The sequence below is a fragment of the Zonotrichia albicollis genome, chromosome 7, assembly GCF_047830755.1.
Source record: "Zonotrichia albicollis isolate bZonAlb1 chromosome 7, bZonAlb1.hap1, whole genome shotgun sequence".
Lineage (NCBI taxonomy): Eukaryota > Metazoa > Chordata > Aves > Passeriformes > Passerellidae > Zonotrichia > Zonotrichia albicollis.
Window position 1 is genome coordinate 1,387,149 of NC_133825.1, and position 20,228 is coordinate 1,407,376.

Genomic DNA, 20,228 nt, shown 5'->3' on the forward strand with positions numbered 1-20,228 from the left:
TGGGACCTTACAAATTGGTTACTTGGGGACGTGGATACGCCTGTGTATCCACCCCCTCTGGTTTAAGGTGGGTTCCTTCCAAATGGGTAAAGCCCTATGTTCCCAAAGTCTCAGAGAAATCTGCAGAAGCACCCCAGGTTGCTCATGCTGCCTGGAGAAGAAAACGCCGCGCATGTTCTCTGGAGGAAATTCCATTTAAGCCTCCTATCTGGAATAGTTTGTAATATATGTTTGTCTCAAGTTTTTGTACCAGTTTAGATCCCACTGTTCGTGTGTAGCCTCGAGACGGCATGAGACCGAGCCTGCTTCTCGTCCTACTCGTGATCATCCCACCTGCAATCTCCTACATAGTACCGCAGCCCAAACCACATATGGACTACCTCGATAAAAGTTCTCAGACATCAACAGAGAAACTGACAACGAGCTGAATGGACTTTTCAATGGCTGGGGACTCTCGGGCTGGTTGGGATCTATTCTGAAAACTGTAATTTTAGTGCTGTTTATTTTAGTTGTAGTTATTGTAGTTTTTAGCATTGTTTTTGGAGTAATCAGACGCATGGTTCTCAAGTTAATCTCAAGCTCATCTCCCCCTCCTGAGGTCTACCATTTGGAAGCCCTCAGTGCTCCAGTGGATGACCTAGAAGCCTCAGTAGAATCATTCTGCACCATAAACACAGTCCTCTTCTTTTTAAACAAAACTAGGGGGAGATGTTGTGGTGTGTTGCAATATCCTGTTTTACCTTCTCCCTTCCCCCTCGCCCCTCGCTGAGTGTGCCCTGTCAATCAGGCTAACATACCAGCAAGGCGTCGTGTGATAGGTGACCCTAGTACCTGGAGACCCTGCCCCTTCACCTGGTTGGTGACTCACCTGTCCCCTCCCCTTCCCCTGTCCTGAGCTTAAAATGTGAATGAGACCATGTGGCCCTATTCTGTTACCAGCAGTGGCCCAGTGCAGACGTATCTGTACTCATGGAATAAACATCTGGCTACCTTCTAGCAGAATCCGCTCCCTTCTTTTCTTCACCATCGCCAGAAGCTCTCCCCTGAGGAGAACGGAGTCCTGTCTTGTGCCCCGCTGCACTCTGCCGCCAGCCAAGGTATCTTTGAGGTATAACACCGCAGAGCTGCCTGTGGCCCAGCAGCGAAGGTCAGAACTGGCCTGGGCACCATCTAACTGGTTATATTGGGATACATATTCCAATATCTATCCTTGCACCCTTCAGCCAGATGTCTTCATCTTCCCTCCAACCATCCTTGCTGGGAAAGCAGCCCCTGCATGCCTTGTTCCTGTGCTGATAGTTCACAGGCACAGTAAAAACTGAATGAACCCTTCTGGTATCAGCCCAAGGCTCTGTGTGGGCAGGCAGGGGCAGGCAGGAGGCAGAACTGTCAGCAAAGGAAGGGCCCAGCCAGGTGGGGCAGCCGGGGGATGCCGACAGCCTGCAGGGACAGAGGCGCAGGGCAGGGACACCGTGGGACAGCCTGGGCTGCACAGGGCACAGGGATGGGCAGCAGCTGCAGGACAGCCCTGCCAGAGCACTTTGGCCATGGCTGCTGGGCCTGGACCTGAGGCCACAAGGGGACAAGTGACCCTTGCAGGCCTGGGGCCTCATTGCCTCCTTGTCCCTGCTCAGCAGCCTGGCAGGGGCCGCCGCATGCTCCTGCCCTTGGCACTGCCCATCCCCACATGCCAGTGCCCATCCTGGGAAGAGCCCTGAGCAAGGAAGGAGGGACAGGATCTGCCTGGCCAGGGGCTGGGGCTCAGGCCTTGGCCCTTTGCACTCCTCAAACACATCCAGGTGTGCTCAGCACCAGAGACACCTTTGCCTTGCTTGTCCCCAGCTGTCATCACTGCCTCCAGTGTTTTGCTCTAACTGGAACCTGGGGACACTTTCCCAGTGGTGTCCCTCAGTGGGAGCCATTAAAACTTCAAGAAAATTTGGAGTTTAAATTTACCTTTGTGTTATTGACTCTCAAAGACTGAGACTGATGTAAACAACACCAAAGCCCTGAGAGGGTCATTAAAGTTTTCCTAGTCCAGTTATGGAGAAAGATTTCAAAGAGCAGTAATAAAATATACATTCCTATTTTAAAGGGTGTCTTTTATTAAATTTCTCCTTAGAGCAGAGGTGATTGCAGCATTCTGTGATTGATATTGACCCAGGGACTCTCCTCAGCAGCTCTGGCCTGCTCACAGAAGCTGTGCCTGGAGCTCTGACCCAGTGTGGACAACCTTGCTCCACATTGCCCAGCCCCATCCTGTCTGTCCTCACTCCCCTGGGCCCTGCTGTGCTTAGAGAGCTGGCTGCACCCAGCCTGAGAGGGGTTTTCCCCTTTTTGTACTTTTTGCAGCAATCTCAAACTCCTGAGTTTCCCCAGTGCAAACAGACACACTGCTCAGGTGTGTGCCAGCCCCAGGGGCCACCAAAGGCACTGCAGAGCTGCCCTGGGCCAGCTGTGAGGGTGGATCATCAGCCCAAGCTGCACTGGGCCCCTGCAAGGGGCTGTGGCCATGGGCACTGCACTGACCCCACTGCTGGGTTTGGCTGCCACGGCCACCGAGAGAAATGAAACTGTCCTTGAAAACACTGGGGAGGACTAGGACATACTGGGGACACTGGGAACGCTGTGGGAGACAGTGGGACAGACTGGGAGTGACACTGGGGAGGACTGGGACATACTGGAGACACTGGGGCCATTTCGGAGAAGACTGGGGACATTGGGGCATCCTGTGAATGACACTGGAGGGAACTGGAAGGGACTGGGAATAAACTCAGGGTTATTGGGAGGGACGGGGCTGTACTGGGAGGGACTGGAGGGGCACTGGGGTTGAACTGGGTTCTACTTGGGATGAACTGAGCTGTACTGGCATTGCACTGGTCTGTACTGGGGATGAACTGGGCTGTATTGGGGGGGACTGGAGAAGTTGAATGGGCTGTTCCCGCCTTTGCCACATCCCATTTGCCGAGGCTCCCGCCCGTCATCACTCGAAGCCAATCAGCGCCAGAGATCGGAGACTCGGGGACGGTGCTTATCTCAGCCACAACTCCCGTCATGCCCCGCGGCCCAATTGAGCCCCATTGGAGCCGGGACTACAACGCCCGTCATGCCCCGCGCTCCACAGAACCACCGGGATCGGCCCCCATTTGTCCCTTAAGTGTCCGCCAGACCCTCCAGGATCCCTCAGTGCCCTCTCAGCGCCCATTCGGGACCTCCTGAAAGCGTCCCCGGATCCCCTGAGTGCTCCCGACCCCACAGATGCCCGGTACAGCCACTTCTGGGAATTCATCTCCTCTCCTCCCCCGCGGCCCCAGAGCCCCTCAGAACACAGTCCTGCGCCTAAAACTCCTGCCGTGCCCCGCACCCTAAAGAACCTTGTTAGAGGTCCTCGAACTCGCCGCAAGTTCTCTCGAACCGCTTACGTTCCCCCGAGGATCTCAAGTCGCGGCTCGGACGCAGGAGTCTCCCCCCAGAACCTTCCCGGACTCCCAAACAAAGCGTTCGAGCCACTTCCGCGACTACGGCTCCCATCATGCTCTGCGGCGCTTGTCCAGTGCTGTTCCAGCCGGGACTTCATCTCCCGTCGTGCCCTGCGCCCCACTGAGAGCCATTGCAGCTGCGTCTCGGACTCCCGTGATGCTCCGCGGCCATGTTAAACTGCATTAGACCCGCGTCTACAACTCCCATCACACCCCACGCCCCAGAGAAGCTTGTCAGGGCCCCCCAAGGGCCCGCCCGGATCCCGAAGGGCCCCAAATTCCCCTCCCTGACCTCCAAGGAACCCCCTGGACCCCCAAGTGCTGCCCCAGACCACGAACTGTCCCTCAGAATCCCTGAGTGCCCCTCCAAGTGCCCACTCGGCTCCCCCAAGTGTCCTCCAGACCCTCAAGTTCTCTCTGAATTCCCTCTCCAGACCCCAAACTGCCCCAAATGTGCCCCAGAAGTGTCACCAGAGACCCCAAAGTGGCCTTTTTTGCCTTTTCTGTGAAAATGATAAAAAAGGATTACAAAAGGATTTAAAATGGGGCTAATTAGCATTAAGAAGAAATCAAGAGCCACACTGGACAGTGAATTAATGAAGGGAATCGTGTTACTTAGAACCAATGACCAATAAATTTTTTGCTTTCTAAAATGGTATGGGTTTTTTAATATATACATTCAAATTTGGTAATACAAATATAGAATAATAATACTATAAATAAGAAAAATAATTCAGTTAATTTTCTTTTAAGGGGAGATGAATAATTGTTTTTATGTTTTGCTACATCAGTCTGTAAGAGATGGTCCAAAGATCCCTCATCTGCCTCACAGCCGCCGTCAAGGACAGAGATTGAAGCGCTCCCCAAGGACTGAGACTGAGACCCTTCAAATTCTAACCCAGAGGTGCTGGCCTGACTGGAGCTGGATGTCTGCCATGGGAAGCGGGATGTTTCCCATAGGAACCAGTCCTGAAACAACAGGCCCCGCTCATTGCTGGCACCGGTTTGTGCTGTTCAGACCTGGACTGTCTGTGCCTGTTCCCAATGGATTTATTCTCCACTGTTCCCTCCATGTGCCGTCCTGCTCCCTCCCAGCGGTAGATTATAAAAGAGCCCTGAGTTAACCAAAGGCTTTGAGACTCTCCCCGACGTGACCAGACAGAACTATTGGCTGGACCACGAGGATTTCATCTCTCTGTTGGTAGCTATTCCCCTCACCCAACCCTCCTTTCTCTCTCTCTCTCTGTCCTTTATCTCCTTTCTAATCCTTCTGTTGCATCTGCTGTGGGCACACAATAAAAGGTGCATTTGTTTTGATTAATACTGAAAGTCCCCTCCTATGTGTCTTTAGGTATTGGAAAATAATGAAAAATAAACTACACATAGTTCATAGTATAAAATGTAGGCACCAGCCCAGGGGCAGGGAGTCTGCCTCTGTCTGACCTCTGGCAGGCCAGAGAAAAAAAATTTATAAATAAGAAACAATAAAGAACCTTGGAAACCAGAGCCGAAGAATTCAGACTCCTTCAAAACACTGGGCTGGGAAAAAAGGATTCTCAGGGTCATCCCTGACCACAGGGAACCGGAGATTGGCCTTCTGGGCTACCTGGGTCAACATTAGAGTAAATCTGGAAGTTTTCCTCTAGCCCATTAAGCCATGGTGCTGGGGTCTCGTCTTTTTTCTGGTTGCTGTCAAAGGCTAAGCTGGTATTACTCCCTCTAGGCACTGATTCTTTTATCCCTCTGGTCATCATGGACTGTAATCTCTCATATTCCTTCTCCCCTCTTCTTGATTAGGGTCCCAGTCAGGCTCCACTGAAGGCATTTTTTGGTCACCTGGGGGCCAGGGTTGGTTTTCTCGCTCCCAAATTTTCATTCTTGCAGTTCTTATTAATCGAGTCTCTCCTGGGGAAAATAGGATGTTAAAGATGAAGTTCAATTCTCCCCATGGATAAATATTAGGGCTAAAAGTGGATCAATTTGATTTGCTATTCCGACTGGCTCTTCCACTAAATTTCACAATTCTTTTTTAAAGTTTAAAACTTCGGATGCAGTCAAAGGAGCATTTACAAATCCAGTCTCACTGACCACCCCGCCCATGGGAACTTCTCTGAGGGGGAACAATTTTTCCACTTCAGCCACTTTCAATAGGTTGTAGAAACATCAGCTGTGGAGGCTGACTGGGTAACTGCACTCTTGGGCATGAGATTCTGAGATGTTGTTTGGCTTCTCATTTGTGCTGGGGAGGCAGAGCAGGAACTTGCTGGTGAATAAGGGGGGCATGAGATGGTAGAGGTAAGGGAAGAGTAGGGAAGGGTAAAGAGAGTAAGAAGAGGGTTGAGGGGAAGGTGGTGGAGGTGTAACTGGGTTAGGAGGTGGTAAAGGAATGACAGCTGGGAGAGGAGGAGGAATTGGGTCCACGGAAAGAGGAATTGGAGGAAGGATTTGAGGTACTGCAAGGGTAGGAGGGAGGTAAGTGATCAAGGGGGTCCCAGTTTTTGTTAGCCTTCCCAGCCACTTTTTCTTCTTTTACTTTACTAGCTTGCTTTCCCTCTTTTAATTTATAGACTCTTGTATTTTCCTCGTCTGAGGCATTCTTTAGCCAACAGGTGACGTTCTGAATGTGATGGGCCTTTTGCAGGAACTTGAGGCAAAACAGAAGTTGCATCACCTTTGGACAGAGAGGCAGGCAACTCAGGAAATGTTTAAGGATGTTGTTAGGTCATGCAGAAAGAAAATCAGAGAGGTGAAAGCTTAAGGCTTAACCAGGTCACTTCTGTGAAGGATAATAAAAATGTTTCTATAAATAGATTAATGGCAAAAAGAGGTACAAGGACAATCTCCATCCATTATTGGGGGAGATGTGGTTACCAAATATGAGGGCAAGGATGAGGTACTTAACCCCTTCTTTGCCTCAGTTTTCAAGAACAAAACAGGTTGCACTTAGGAGAAGTGTTCTCCTGAGCTGGTGGATGGGCACAGGGAGCAGAGCAGCCCCCTGTAAACCAGGAGGGAGCAGCTGGGGACCTGCTGATCCACTCAGATGCTCACAGGTCTGGGGGATCAGATGGGATCCATCCCAGGGGGATGAGGGAGCTGTGGATGAGCTCCCCAAGCTGCTCTCCATCATTTACCATCAGTGCTGGCTCAGCAGGGAGGTCCCAGAGGACTGGAGGTGCCAGTGTGAGCCCATCCCCAAGAAGGGCTGGAAGGAGGAGCTCGGGAACTCCAGGCCTGTCAGCCTGACCTGGGTGCCTGGCAAGGTTATGGAACAGATCACCTTGAGTGCCATCCCAGGGCACCCACAGGATGGCTGAGGGATCAGAGCCAGCCAGTGTGGATTTCAATATCTGCACTGATGATCTGCATAAGGGGACTGAGTCCAGCATGAGGAAATTTGCAGATGACACCAAGGTGGGTGTGAGTGTGGATCTGCTGCAGGGTAGGAGGGCTCTGCAGAGGGTCCTGGACAGGCTGGATCCAGGGCCCAAATCCAACAAGGTGAGGCTGAACAAGACCAAGTGCTGGGTCCTGTACTTTGGCCACAACAACCCCTGCAGCACTACAGGCTGGGGACAGAGGGGCTGGAGAGCAGCCAGGCAGAAAGGGACCTGCAGGGACTGATGGACAGCAGGCTGGACATGAGCCAGCAGTGTGCCCAGGTGGGCAAGAAGGCCAATGGCTCCTGGCCTGGCTCAGGAATGGTGTGGCCAGCAGGAGCAGGGCAGGAATTGTTCCCCTGTGCACAGCAATGATGAGGCCACACCTCGAGTGCTGTGTCCAGTTCTGGGCCCCAATTTAGCAAGGACATGGAGGGGCTGGAGCATGTCCAGAGAAGGACACCAAGGCTGGGGAGGGGTCTGGAACACAAGTCTTCTTCAGAGTGTCTGAGGGAGCTGGGGTTGTTTATCCTGGAGAAGGGGAGGCTCTAGGGAGACAGGGTGGTGTCAGGGCACAGGTTAGACTTGATGATTTCTAAGGTCTTTTCCAACCTTTCTGATTCTGTGACTCTCTGGAACCACCCTTGGAGCAGTTGCAGGATTAGCCCTGGGCCTCCTCTTGAGAAGCTCCAGCAGCCCAGGTCCCTCAGCTTCTCCTGCCAGCCCCAAAGCCCATCCTGTCAGTCCTGCAGAGCCTCTACAGCTCCTCCTCACTGCCCAGAACAGGGAGCCCCAGAGCCAGACGCAGCAGCCCAGATGTGCCCCCCTGGCCTGGGGTGCCTCTGGCAAGGGAGCAGCACCAGGCACTGCAGGAGCCTGCAGACAATTCCTGCAGCACTTGTAGGATGATCCTGCTGCCCAAGGGACGTTCCCATGGTGCCAAGTCAGGAAGTGCAATGGGGAGTGGGGCCAGAGAGGAAAGGGCAAGCAGGGATGGGCTGTTTGCAGGGGAGGGAAAAGGGATGGGCAGTAGGAAGACATTTGTATCAGGAAGAGTAAAGAAAGCAAAGGTGAAGCCAAGGAAATGCTCAGGGCAGCTTGGGGCTGGCTGCCAGACAGCCCTGCCTCTGAGCAACAGCGTCTGCAGTGGGACAGGAAACTCCCAGCTGATGGGAACAAACTTTCTGGCTGACTGCAGAGGCCAGGACAAAGCTGAGTGGTTTCCCTGGTGTCCCCCAGCCCTTGCTGGCCCCAGGGGCTGATGGCATATGTGCTCCCTCAGGCTCATGTCCCCACACCAACAGCATGGGGGTGCTCCCCCTGCTCTGTGCAATGCAAACAGGGGCTCCTGAGCCAGTGCTGCCGCGTCTGTGCCTGCAAGGATGGGGCACCTGTGTGAGCTGGGGGAGAGGCCAGGGCTGCAGAGGGGGGATGTTGTTGGCAGTTCCATAAGGACGCTCTGGGACGCTGCCCTGGGCTGTGCAGCGCACTGGGGATGGATCAGCCCCTGCTCTGCTGCTCCTTCTCGTCTGCCCCAGGGCCCTTGCAGAGTCCCAGCCATGCTGTTTGCCCCCAGCCTGCCCACGGCCAGCCTGGGGCTGCTCACGGGGGTTTCTGTGCTGAGCATTGGCCTGGGTGTGTTCTTGAGAGAGCCTGGGCAAGGAGCCTGGAGCCCCCAGGCCCTGGCTGAGGCATCAGCGCTGTCCCAGCAGTGCCCATGGCCTGTCCCTGCTGCAGCCCCGGCACTGCCACCCCCAGGGCTGTGCCCAGCCCCGAGAGCACTCAGGCCCTGCAGCAACACCAGGACCACCAGGGCAGCAGGGCAGGGCCATGGCAGCAGCACTGGCAACACCAAGTGCTGCTGCTGCTGGGCACAGCTGCTGGGCCAGCACTGATCTGCCCCAGCTCTGCACACAGACATTGCTGCTGCAGCTCCAGAGAAGGCAACAAAAGGGCATCTCTGCAGAAAACTCTGCTGGGACATCCTTTAATTCATTTAATGCCACTGAGAGTGCAGCCCCTCATTGACATAGTCTGCGGCCACAGGGAAATTGGAGAGAACCAAAATGAGAAATGGCATCAATAATGACATTTATCTGTGAACAATACAGTGGGGCTTGACAGCTAGCTTACAAGGAAAGCTAAATTAATAGATGAAATAAAAATTGAGTTTATGAGTACTTCCTTGCTTATCCATAGCAAGGAAGAAGACAAGGCATCAACATGGGAACAGATTAGAAAAGATAAATGTAAATTTTTTTAAGCTAGAATAGGTGCATACTTAAATGTGTATATGTACCCTATTAAATTTCTGTAAAACTTTTGCCAATTATATTTATACTAATAGCTTTAGTCCAATGAATATAAGAAGTTATTGTGGTGTAATTAATGACTTAAGATGATGCTTTGTTTAAAGTATATAAACTAGAGAACACGCAATATTAAAACCTTTTCTTCTTTGACCCAAATCAAGTGTGTGTAGGCCACGTCCAATCCAACAATATCAAACAAGATTAAAAAAGTAAAACAAAGACAAAAAACCTCCAAAATGAAACCAACAAGAAGTATCAAAAATGACTTTTCTTACAAGTGATTGGCAGAAATTGGCCAGAAGTTTAACATTTCCTAAACCATCCAGACATCAGTCTCTGCACTGCAGCCTTGAGTTCCTGGTTTCTCAGGCTGTAGATGAGGGGGTTCAGGGCTGGAGGCACCACCGAGTACAGAACTGACAGGGCCAGATCCAGGGATGGGGAGGACATGGAGGGGGGCTTCAGGTAGTAAAATACGGCAGTGCTGAGGAACAGAGAGACCACAGCCAGGTGAGGGAGGCAGGTGGAAAAGGCTTTGTGCCGTCCCTGCTCAGAGGGGATCCTCAGCACAGCCCTGAAGATCTGCACATAGGAGAAAACAATGAACACAAAACAACCAAGTGCTAAAGAGATGGAAAAAACAATAACCTTAAGTTCCGTCAGGTAGGAATTTGAGCAGGAGAGTTTGAGGATCGGGGGAATTTCGCAGAAGAACTGGCCCAGGACATTGCCATGGCACAGGGGCAGAGAAAATGTATTGGCTGTGTGCAGAAGTGAATAGAGAAAAGCACTGGCCCAGGCAGCTGCTGCCATGTGGGCACAAGCTCTGCTGCCCAGGAGGGTCCCGTAGTGCAGGGGTTTGCAGATGGACACATAGCGGTCATAGCACATGATGATCAGGAGACAAAACTCTGCTGAGATGAAGAACATAAAGAAAAAGAGCTGTGCAGCACATCCGGTGTAGGAGATGTTCCTGGTGTCCCAGAGGGAATTGTGCATGGCTTTGGGGACAGTGGTGCAGATGGAGCCCAGGTCGCTGAGGGCCAGGTTGAGCAGGAAGAAGAACATGGGCGTGTGCAGGTGGTGGCCGCAGGCTACGGCGCTGATGATGAGGCCGTTGCCCAGGAGGGCAGCCAGGGAGATGCCCAGCAAGAGGCAGAAGTGCAGGAACTGCAGCTGCCGCGTGTCTGCCAATGGCAGCAGGAGGAAGTGCCTGATGGAGCTGCTGTTGGACATTTCCTGTGCCTTGGCATGGGGATCTGTAAGAAAAGTAATCATGGAATAGTTGGGTTTGGAGAGCACTTGAAATATCCCAGCACAGCCTGGGGGCACTTTCCCCCCTCTGCCTGCACAGAGCTCTGCTGCCTGGAGCTGTCCCTGCCAGCAGCTGCTTCCCTGTGCCCAGGGCTGGGCCCTGCCAGTGCTGCCAGAGCCCAGCCCAGCCCTGGGGGCTCAGCTCTGCCCTGCAGACCCCTCCCAGCTCTGGCACTGCCCAGGGGCAGCTCTGGCTCTGCAGGCTCTGATGGCAATATCAGAGCAACCTTGAGGAGGCTGGAAAAGTGACACCTCTGCTGCCTCTGAGGGGTCCTGTGGTGATTTCTGTCATTGCCTGGTCTCATAAGATTTGAGGAAAAAGAAAATTTCTCACCCTGAACTGAGAGATAAATAATGATGTGCAATTTCCCATCAAGGCAACCCAGAGCAGTAGATTAAAACAGCAAGATTTCCCCTTTTATGCAGCCCCTGCCTTCCTGTGCTCCCTGTATAATCTGCTTGGAAATGTTCTGCAGTTAAATGCCATGCTGGGAGCACTCCTCAACAATGCAGCATCCTCTCCACACAAGGTGAACACTTCCAAGCCTTACCAGCTGTCTCCTCCCACTCAGATCTTGTCCCCCAGTGCTGGGAGCAGCTGCCAGGGCTGGCTGAGAGCTGTCCCTGGCAGGCAGCAGAGTCCCTGCCCCAGCACAGTGCCCTGGGCTGCAGGACCCTGCTCTGCACGACAGCCCTGGGCACCCCTGGCTGCTCTGCACAAGACACAATCAGAGAATGTACTCACAGGGTCTGTAGGCATTGGGATGTTCCAGTTTTAGGAGATGGCTCCAGGAGCTGCAGCTGCATTGTCCTGCAGCCAGAGGTTCCTGTGCCAAGGGCTGGCAGTGATTCTGCCTTGGGCTCTTCTCAGCACATTCCCAGCCATGACTGATTGAAGCTCTCTGTGCCTCTGTGCTGTGTCCAGGGTGGCTGCAGGCAGTGCCCCAGCCCTGCTGGGCTGGCAGAAGAGCTGCTCATCAAGAGAAATGTGCTTTTGAAGCTTTGCTTGGTTACCAGGAGCTGCCTCTGTGCCAGGAGCCCAGCCCAGCTCAGCAGCACAGATACAGCACAAGGACTTTAATGAGCCTCTGGGGCTTTGTGCTCAGGCCCTGAACATCAGTCCCTGAGAGGGAGCTGAAGAAACCTCTCCAGAACTCCAAGTCACAATCCAACTCCAAAGTTTCTTGGACTTTTAATGGATCCCACTGAGGGAAACGACTGAGCAAGTGTCCCCAGGCCCCAGGCAGAGCAGAGACTTGCAGGCAGTGCTGAAATGTGGGGACAAAGAGAAGCCAAGTCTTGGTGCCCTGGGGCACAGCAGGGTCTGTGCCACCAAGGGCTGGGAGGAGACACCTTGTCCTGAGGCCCTGGGGCCTCCTGGCACAGCCCCAGCCAGGCTGGGCACTGTCAGCCCCTTGTCATGCCCTCAGCATCCCCCCCTAGCCCACATCCCAGTGGCCTCAAGGATCTGCTGGAAGGAGTCCCTGGGGAGCCTTGCTCACCAATGGCCCTGGGCCTCTGAATGCTCCCTGCAGGGACTGCAGGTTTTTCAAAGGACTTTGGGTTTGGCTTTTGCCTTGGAGTCTCTGAGAGGTTTCTGCAATCATGGCCTCCAATTATCTGCTGTAATTAGTCCCTTGAGATTCTCTATCTGTTGCAGCATTCACTGGGGCTCATTAATGCTTCCAGATACTTCAGTTATTTTAAGGTATTTGGTGTTTCCCTTCTGATACATACTCTATGAGAAAGATTGTGCAGTCACAGCCTCTAATAATCTGCTTTAATTAGTCCCTTGAGAGCCTTTATCAGTAATGATACCCAGTGGGCCATTAATGCTTCAAGGTACTTCAGATATTTTAAGGTATTTGGTGTTGCCCTTTTGATATAGACTCTATGAGAGGTTTTTGTAATCATGGCCCTAATTATCTGCTTTAACAAGTCCCTTGAGAGCTTAGTACTGACACTTAGTGGGGCTCATTATTACTTTGAGATACTCAAGGTTTTTAAGGTACTTTTGATTTTCCTTTCTACACTCTGAATCTCTGAGAGGTTTTTGTGACATTCTGGCCATCAATTCTGTCATTGAAGCAGTCCATGAGGAGCCTTTGTTGGGGATGGACATCAGCAAGACCCATTCATGTTTTGTGACACTTTGGGTGTTTCCTCTGACTGTGACTCCTGGAAATGTTTATGCAATCTCCTCTCAGGCCCTGAGGTTCCTGGGCTCAGCTCCAAATGCACCACAGGGCTCTTTAGGATCACACATGTTCTGACAAACCATCAATCTGCCTTGATTTTCCTATGCTCTATTGCAGCTTTGCAGAAAGATTTCCTTTTGCAGTTATGAAGAAATATTTCAAAGAGCTTCTAAGAAATATGTATTCCTATCCTAAAGTGTGTCTTTTATTGCTGTTCTTATTATACAAGAGGTGATTGCAGTATTCTGTGATTGATATTGATCCAGGGTCTCTCCTAAGGAGGTCTGGCCAAGTCAGTGAAGTTGTGTCTTGAAAGCTGACCCAGTGTGGACAACCTTGCATCACATTCCTCAACCCCATGTGAGAAACTATTTTTACTTTCAAAAATTTAAATGCTTCATTAAGACCTTATCAAAATATCACAGAAGACTGAATAAAGAAAAGAATACAGCACCAGGAGCAAAGGATATAGTCAACATGTGTTCATCTACAAAATGGATGTTCTGTCTTTTAAACCTCTAGCCCCTCCCAAAGTCTTGTCAATCGACTCCGTCACTGTCCAGTGGTGGAGATCACTGTCTTACACCTTGATTGGAGGTCAGGTGCTGCCATAGTAACAAGCCAACCCTCCCAAATGCCCCAACTGCTGAGGCTGTGCTGTGATAACAATGCAAGGGAAGGGGAAGGATAACTATACATCTACAAAATGTCTCTTGACATATACTTAATATTCACCCCTTAATTGTGAGAGTCAACCATAAGGTTACTCATCAATAACAAACACCCTTTTCTTTTTCTATAAGTCATTTTGCTTGAACAAATAAGTAAAAACTTTCTTTCTCTTGAATGGGTCATACCAGCATTTGTTGATGTGGGCAAGGACAGTGGGAACAGGAGAAAAAGTCTCAGGTTTTCCTTAGACACACTTATTTGGAATGGACAAAAGGGCAGCACAGAGGTCCAGTATGGCTTTGACTCTCACCTACCGTGCCTATGTGGCTGCTACCCATAGTCGGTGTATCCTAGGGGGGAGTACAGAGGCCAACTTTGTTCTGCCCTCCAGTCCCTGTTAAATTAAAAGACAACTGAGAAATGATAGAGGTCTGGTATGGCCTTTTGTCCCTACCTTACCATGCCTATGGGGTTGCTGCCCGCAGCAGGGCTATGGAGCTTTCTTGGTAGCAAACAAAGAGGCCAACCTGGTCTTGCCCTCCTCCTTTTGTCTTATTTTCTAGAAGAAGTTGTCCCATTACCTTTTACAGTCCCTTGTGTACTTCCCCTCAAAAGATGCTGGTATTTCTCACCCATGAAAACAGGAATACAGTTCTCGAGCTGGTTGGTGGAAGCTTGACTCCACTTTTTGGGCGTCTTGGGGTTTTTCTGGTTGTCTCTCAGTCTCTACTTGAGAGTCAATCATGTTTCACCCAGCCTGATGTTACAGTCCACTCTTTGGGTTCTTCTACTGGGCCTTTGACTCTGTTGCCATGAGTCCATCCCCGCTCTGCAGTTCACACGGCCGATTCAGTGGTGAGCAGTACCTGGAAGAGACCTTCCCACTGAAGAGTTAGAGGCTGATCTCTCCATGGCTTAATCATCACCCAATCCCCAGGGATAATATTATGGATTCTGAAATCTAGGGTGGTAGTTTGAGGAATTGCCCCTTTATGTCTTAGCCCTTCTAAGGTTTGTGCTATTGGCATAACTTATTTCTTGGCATTGGCTTCCCCTTCCTCATAGGTGGCAACCTTCTGGGGTGAGGTCAGGAAGGGTAACTCAAACATCATTTCATAGGGTGACACCCCCAGATCTGACTGGGATTGGGTTCTAATTCTTAATAAGGCCAAAGGGAGACTTTTTATTCATGACATTTGGGTTTCTATCATTAGCTTAACTAGAGTTCTTTTAAGAGTTTGATTCATTCTCTCAACCTGAGCAGTACTCTGTGGATGCCATGGAGTTGTTATTCCCATTTTACTCCCAGGGCCTGAACAATTTTTTGCAATATCTTCAATGTGAAATGAGTTCTCCAGTCTGAATCAATCTTGTTTGCCATCCCATATTGGGGAATGATTGATTCTAGAAGTGTTTTACTCACAACACTGGCACTGGCTTTCACAGTGGGTACCACCTCTACCCAATGAGTCACCTCTTCTACTATCACTGGCCAAAATTTCCACCGTTGTACCTGGGAAAGCTCAGTAAAGTCTACTTGGATGTTTTGGAAGGGCCATAAGGGTAGTTCTCGCCCTCCCCTGGGTGTTTTCCTCATGATTTTCTTATTGACTTGTTGACATATCACACATTGTTCAGATGCTTAGCTATTCTGAAAATTCCCATGCAGCCCCATTCCCTTAGGAATTGATCACTTAGCACTTGTGCACCCCAATGTGTTGTTCCATGCATGCCTTCTAGCATTTTATTGGCTAAAGTTTATTCAACATTTGCCTCCCATCTGCTAATCTCCACTTCCCTTTGTTATCTTTCTTGGCTTCTATTTTAAGGAGTTCTTCCTCTTCTTTCCCACTGAATACTGGGACTTTTTGCATTTCTCTCATGGGTGTTAATACTATTATTAGTTTTTCTGTCTCTGATTCAGTTGCATTTTTAACTTCTAAATCAGCTAAATTCTTCCCTTGCACCTCCTGAGTCACCCTTTTTTTGATGCCCTTTAACATACACCACTGCTACCTCCTCTGGTAATTGTAAGATTTCTAACTCTTCTAAAGAAGTTTTTCATGAATCAGTCTCTTTCTCTTTGAATTTAATAGCCCCCCTCTTCCCAAATTTTTCCAAAGCCATGCTCTACTCCAAAAGCATATTTTCGATCCTGTATATATTTTTCCCCTTTTCTGGGCTAATATTTCCAGAGCTCATTTTAGGGCATACAACTCACACATTTGGGCTGACCAGTTGGAAGGTAACTTTCTCTTTTCTATGGCTACCAACCCTTCATGCACTATAGCGTACACTGATACCCTGTGCCCCTTTATTACCCGTGAAGATCCATTGATATACAATTGTTTTCCACCCAGGAGTGGTTGATCTGTCAGGTCCTCTCTTACTTTAGTTTGATAGTTTATAACCTCTAGGAAATTATGTATTAGTTCCTCACCTGGTTCTCCATACAAGAACTGGACAGGGTTGAGTTGATTACTCACAATTAGCTCTAAACCATTATGTATTAAGATGGCTTCATACTTTAGCACTTGAGAATCAGTGAGCCATTTCTCAGCCTTTTGGCTCAAGATACTCCTTACCGAGTTTGGGATATGTATCTTCAATTTTCCCCCAAAAGGTTAATTTTTTGCTTTCTGCTAGGAGTAGGGAGGTCGTTGCCACCACCTGAATGCAGATTGGCCACGCCTGGCTGACAGGGTCTAGTAATTTTGATAAATAGGCCACTGGTTTTCCAGATTCTCCCCAGTCCTGGGCTAACAGTCCATGTGCTATCCCTTTTTCTATATCCACAAACAGATAGAAGGGTTTGTCTAAGGCAGGAAGACTCAGTGCCTGACTAATTTTTGCTTCAAAACTTCAAACTTTTGTTCATCGTCCTTTTCCCACCTAATCTCTTCTTCAACTAAGTTTTTATACAAGAACTGGATGGCCTGTGTGTATCCTTCAATCCATAGCCCACAATATCCCAAGAGGCCTAAAAACCTTCTGACTTCCCTCTTAGTTTTTGGCTGTGGGTGTGAGGCTATCCCCGTAATTCTCTCAGGGTTCAGCTGCCAGCTCCATTGACAAATCACATGTCCTAGGTATTTTACTTTGATCTCTACAAATTGAAGATTCCCTTTTGATACCCAAAGTCCTTGGTTCCCCAGAAAATTTAACAACACTATGGTGGATTCCCAAAAGTCTTTTTCTTCCTGTCCTGAGAAAAGCAAACAATTTACATATCGGATGAGCTTTATCTCAGATGTAATGGAGAAGAGTTGTGTTACCTCTCCCAAGGCTTAACCAAACAGGTTTGGGGATTCGGAAAACCCTTGGGTTAACCCAGTCCACCGAAGCTGTTGCTTCCTCCTGGAATCAGGGTCCTCCCATTCAAAAGCAAATATATCCCACTTTCCTCTGCCAGTGGACACACCCAAAAAGCATCTTTTAGGTCTATCACACTGAACCACTGGTGTGCTGGGGGGGTATTAATCAGTAGTGTATAGGGGTTAGGCACTACTGGGTACTGATTCACTGTTCTTTTGTTCACTTCTCTCAAATCTTGGACAAGCCTGTAAGTCCCATCTGACCTCTTTACTGGTAATCTGGGTGTATTATGGGGGAACATACATGGTTCTAAGGTCCTGTCCTCCAGTAGGTCCTGAATCAGTGGCTGCCATCCTCGTCTCCCTTCCAGGGAGAGTGGATATTGTCGTACCCGAACTGGATGATTCTCATGAAGTATTTTCAATACTATAGGTTTGATGTTTAATTTACCTCACTTTTTCAGTTTTGCCCCCACCATCTCATGAATTTTCTCCTCATTTTCTTCCCTCAATCAGAGAAGCTTAACTGCCATTTTCCCTTTCTCTGGGAGAACTCCAATGTCAAACTGCACCTGTAAATCCCATCCTAATAAATCTCATCCTGCTTCTGGAACTAATTGAACATCCCCAATTCTTATTTTATTTGTTCCTTCAAACTTTATTTGTATTATAACTTTGAAACCTTCACCTTGTCTATGTATGAAAAGACAAATGTCTGCTAATGAAGGCAGAAGCCACTCCTGAAATGGGAAATGTAAACCCCCTCCCTCTGAATTGTTGTAATTTTGAAATTAAGGGGCCTCTCAGGCACAGATGTGGGAGCAGGCATAACAGTTCTTTATTAGGGAAGAAAGAAAAAATAAACAATGCAGTAATAGAAAACAACACTGACAGAGTCGGAGTATGACCTGACACACTGTGGGTCAGGGTGTTGGTAGCAGTCCAATTGAAATGGTGGCTGCAGTCCTCCTGCAGTCTTTCTGCAGAAAATGTGGTTCTGTTAGAGCAGTGATCCTGTAGAAGGTTGTAGTCTTCCTCTGAAGATCCAGTGGTGGTGTAGATGGGCCTGGTCTTCCTCTGGGAATCCAGTGGAAAAGGCTGCTGCTCCTCAGGGAATACAGTGGAAGGGGCAGATAGGCCTCTAGGAATCCGGTGGAAAGGCTGTTCTGGTGTCCCAAAATCTCAGATTATATCCAGGGTGGAATGCTTGGCTCCTCCCTCTGGGCAGAGCGTCTCACAATGGGATGATGTAATTTTATCAGTCATGCAGTGACACTCAATAGCCCATTAATATCAGATGTCTCCCCAGAGGAAAGATTGGTTTATAGAAGAGATAAAGAAAAACTGCCCAATTCACAGATGGTAACTGGCCCACCTCAGACAGATGGGAATAGAACACACACATTACCTTGCAATCTAGGACATTATCTACGCCTTATTCTATTTCCATCTACATCACAATGAAACCTTACACACAGTTCTCATTTAAGACTAGGTTTCCCTGTGGTACACAACATCTTTCTCCACCTTTCTGCATTATCCACCAAGTGTAACCAGGTCCTTGAGCAAAAACAATTCCACAGATGGGTTTGTCTTTGCTTGAGGTGGGATTAATCCAAACAGTCTTTCCTAAAATACCTTTCATATGAACCACAGGGACTTTACCTCCATCTGCTGTGTGCAAGGGTTCAGACTGGGCAGGACCAGCTTGACTGATGGACCCTCTGGTGTTGACCATCCAGGTGGCCTTTGCTAAGTTCATTTCCCAATTTCTGAAGGTTCCCCGGCCCGGGGCCTTCAGGGTAGTCTTAAGTAGTCCATTGCACCATTCAACTTTCTTGGCAGCTGGTGCATGATAGGGGATACGATAAATCCATTCAATACCATGTTCTCTGGACCAGGTGTTGATAAGGCCATTCTTGAAATGGGTCCCATTGTCCGACTCAGTTCTCTTAGGGGTGCCATGTCTCCACAGGATTTGCTTTTTCAGGCCCAAGATGGTGTTCTGGGCAGTGGTGTGAAACACAGGGTAGGTTTCCAACCATCCGGTGGTGGCTTCCACCATGGTCAGCACGTAGCGCTTGCCCTGACGTGTCTGGGGCAGTGTGATGTAGTCAATCTGCCAGGCCTCCCCATACTTGTACTTGGACCACCGCCACCGTACCACATGGGCTTCACTCGCTTGGCCTGCTTGATGGCAGCACACGTCTCACAGTCATGGATAACCTGGGAAACACTGTCCATGGTTAAATCCACCCCTCGGTCTTGTGCCCACTTATAGGTGGCATCTCTGCCCTGATGGCCTGAGGCATCATGGGCCCATCAAGCTAGGAATAACTCTCCCTTGTGTTCCCAGTCTAGGTCTATCTTTGACATCTCTGTCTTTGCAGCCTGATCTACCTGCTCGTTGTTTCAGTGTTCCTCATTAGCTCTTCTCTTGGGGACATGAGCATCTACATTGTGGACTTTCACAGGTAGCCTCCCTACCCTGATATCAATGTCTTTCCACTCATCAACAGTCAAGATTGGCTTCCCCTACGCTGCCAGTTGGCCTCTTTCCACCTTTCCAGCCAGCCTCACAGACCATTGGCTACCATCCAGGAATCGGTGTAGAGGTAGAGCTTTGGCCACTTCTGTCTTTCAGCAATGTCCAGGGCCAGCTGAACGGCCTTGAGTTCAGCAAGTTGATTTGATCCACCTTCTCCTTTGGTAGCTTGGGCAACCTGATGTGTGGGGCTCCATTCAGCTGCTTTTCACTTTTGTTTCATCCCTACAATGCGACAGGAAGTGTCAGTGAAAAGAGCGTTTTGTGGTTCTGCTGGTAGTTGGTTGTATGGTGGAGCTTCTTCAGCACATGTCACTGGTTCCTCTTCCTCTTCATCAGTGAGACCAAAGTTTTCACCTTCCAGCCAGTTTGTAATTATTTCCAAAATCCCAGGGTGATTCAGGTTTCCAATACGGGAACACTGTGGGATGAGGGCAATCCATTTGCTCCATGCAGCATCAGTGGCATGGTGGGTGGTGGGAACCTTTCCTTTGAACATCCACCCCAGCGCTGGTAGTCGGGGTGCCAGGAGGAGTTGTGTTTCTGTACCAATCACCTCTGAGGCAGCTTGGACTCCTTCATAGGCAGCCAAGATTTCCTTTTGTGTGGGAGTGTAGTAGTAGTAGTAGTAGTAGTAGTGTAGTAGTGTTGGCTTCAGAGCCTCTGTAGCTTCAACTCCAAAATCCCAGTGGCTGGCCTTGAGTCTCCCCAGGCACCTTCTGCCAAAGGCTCCAGGACAAGCCATTGTACCCAGCTGCCGAGTAGAGCACGTTCTTCACCTCTGGTCCTGTCCTGACCAGGCCAAGGGCTACAGCATGAGCAATCTCCTGCTTGATCTGTGCAAAGTCTTGTTGCTGCTCAGGGGCCCAGTGGAACTCATTCTTCTTGCAGGTGACCAGGTAAAGAGGGCTCATGATCTGACTGTACTCAGGAATGTGCATGCTCCAAAAGCCAATGGCACCCAAGAAAGCTTGTGTCTCGTTCTTGCTGGATGGTGGAGACATTGCTGTTATC

General features: G+C 49.6%; 1 protein-coding gene and 1 long non-coding RNA gene across 2 annotated transcripts; one reads left to right on the plus strand and one right to left on the minus strand.

Annotated features, from left to right (window-relative positions):
• The first annotated feature begins 3,401 nt into the window (after positions 1–3,401).
• LOC141729488 (uncharacterized) lies at positions 3,402–4,800 on the plus strand. Its single transcript, XR_012580989.1, has 2 exons — positions 3,402–4,134; positions 4,271–4,800. It is a non-coding gene; the product is annotated as an uncharacterized LOC141729488 (long non-coding RNA).
• Positions 4,801–9,474: 4,674 nt separating this feature from the next.
• Positions 9,475–10,407, minus strand: LOC141729538 (olfactory receptor 14C36-like). Its single transcript, XM_074544245.1, has one exon. It carries the CDS (start codon positions 10,405–10,407, stop codon positions 9,475–9,477), a length of 933 nt encoding a protein of 310 aa, XP_074400346.1.
• Positions 10,408–20,228: the final 9,821 nt, after the last annotated feature.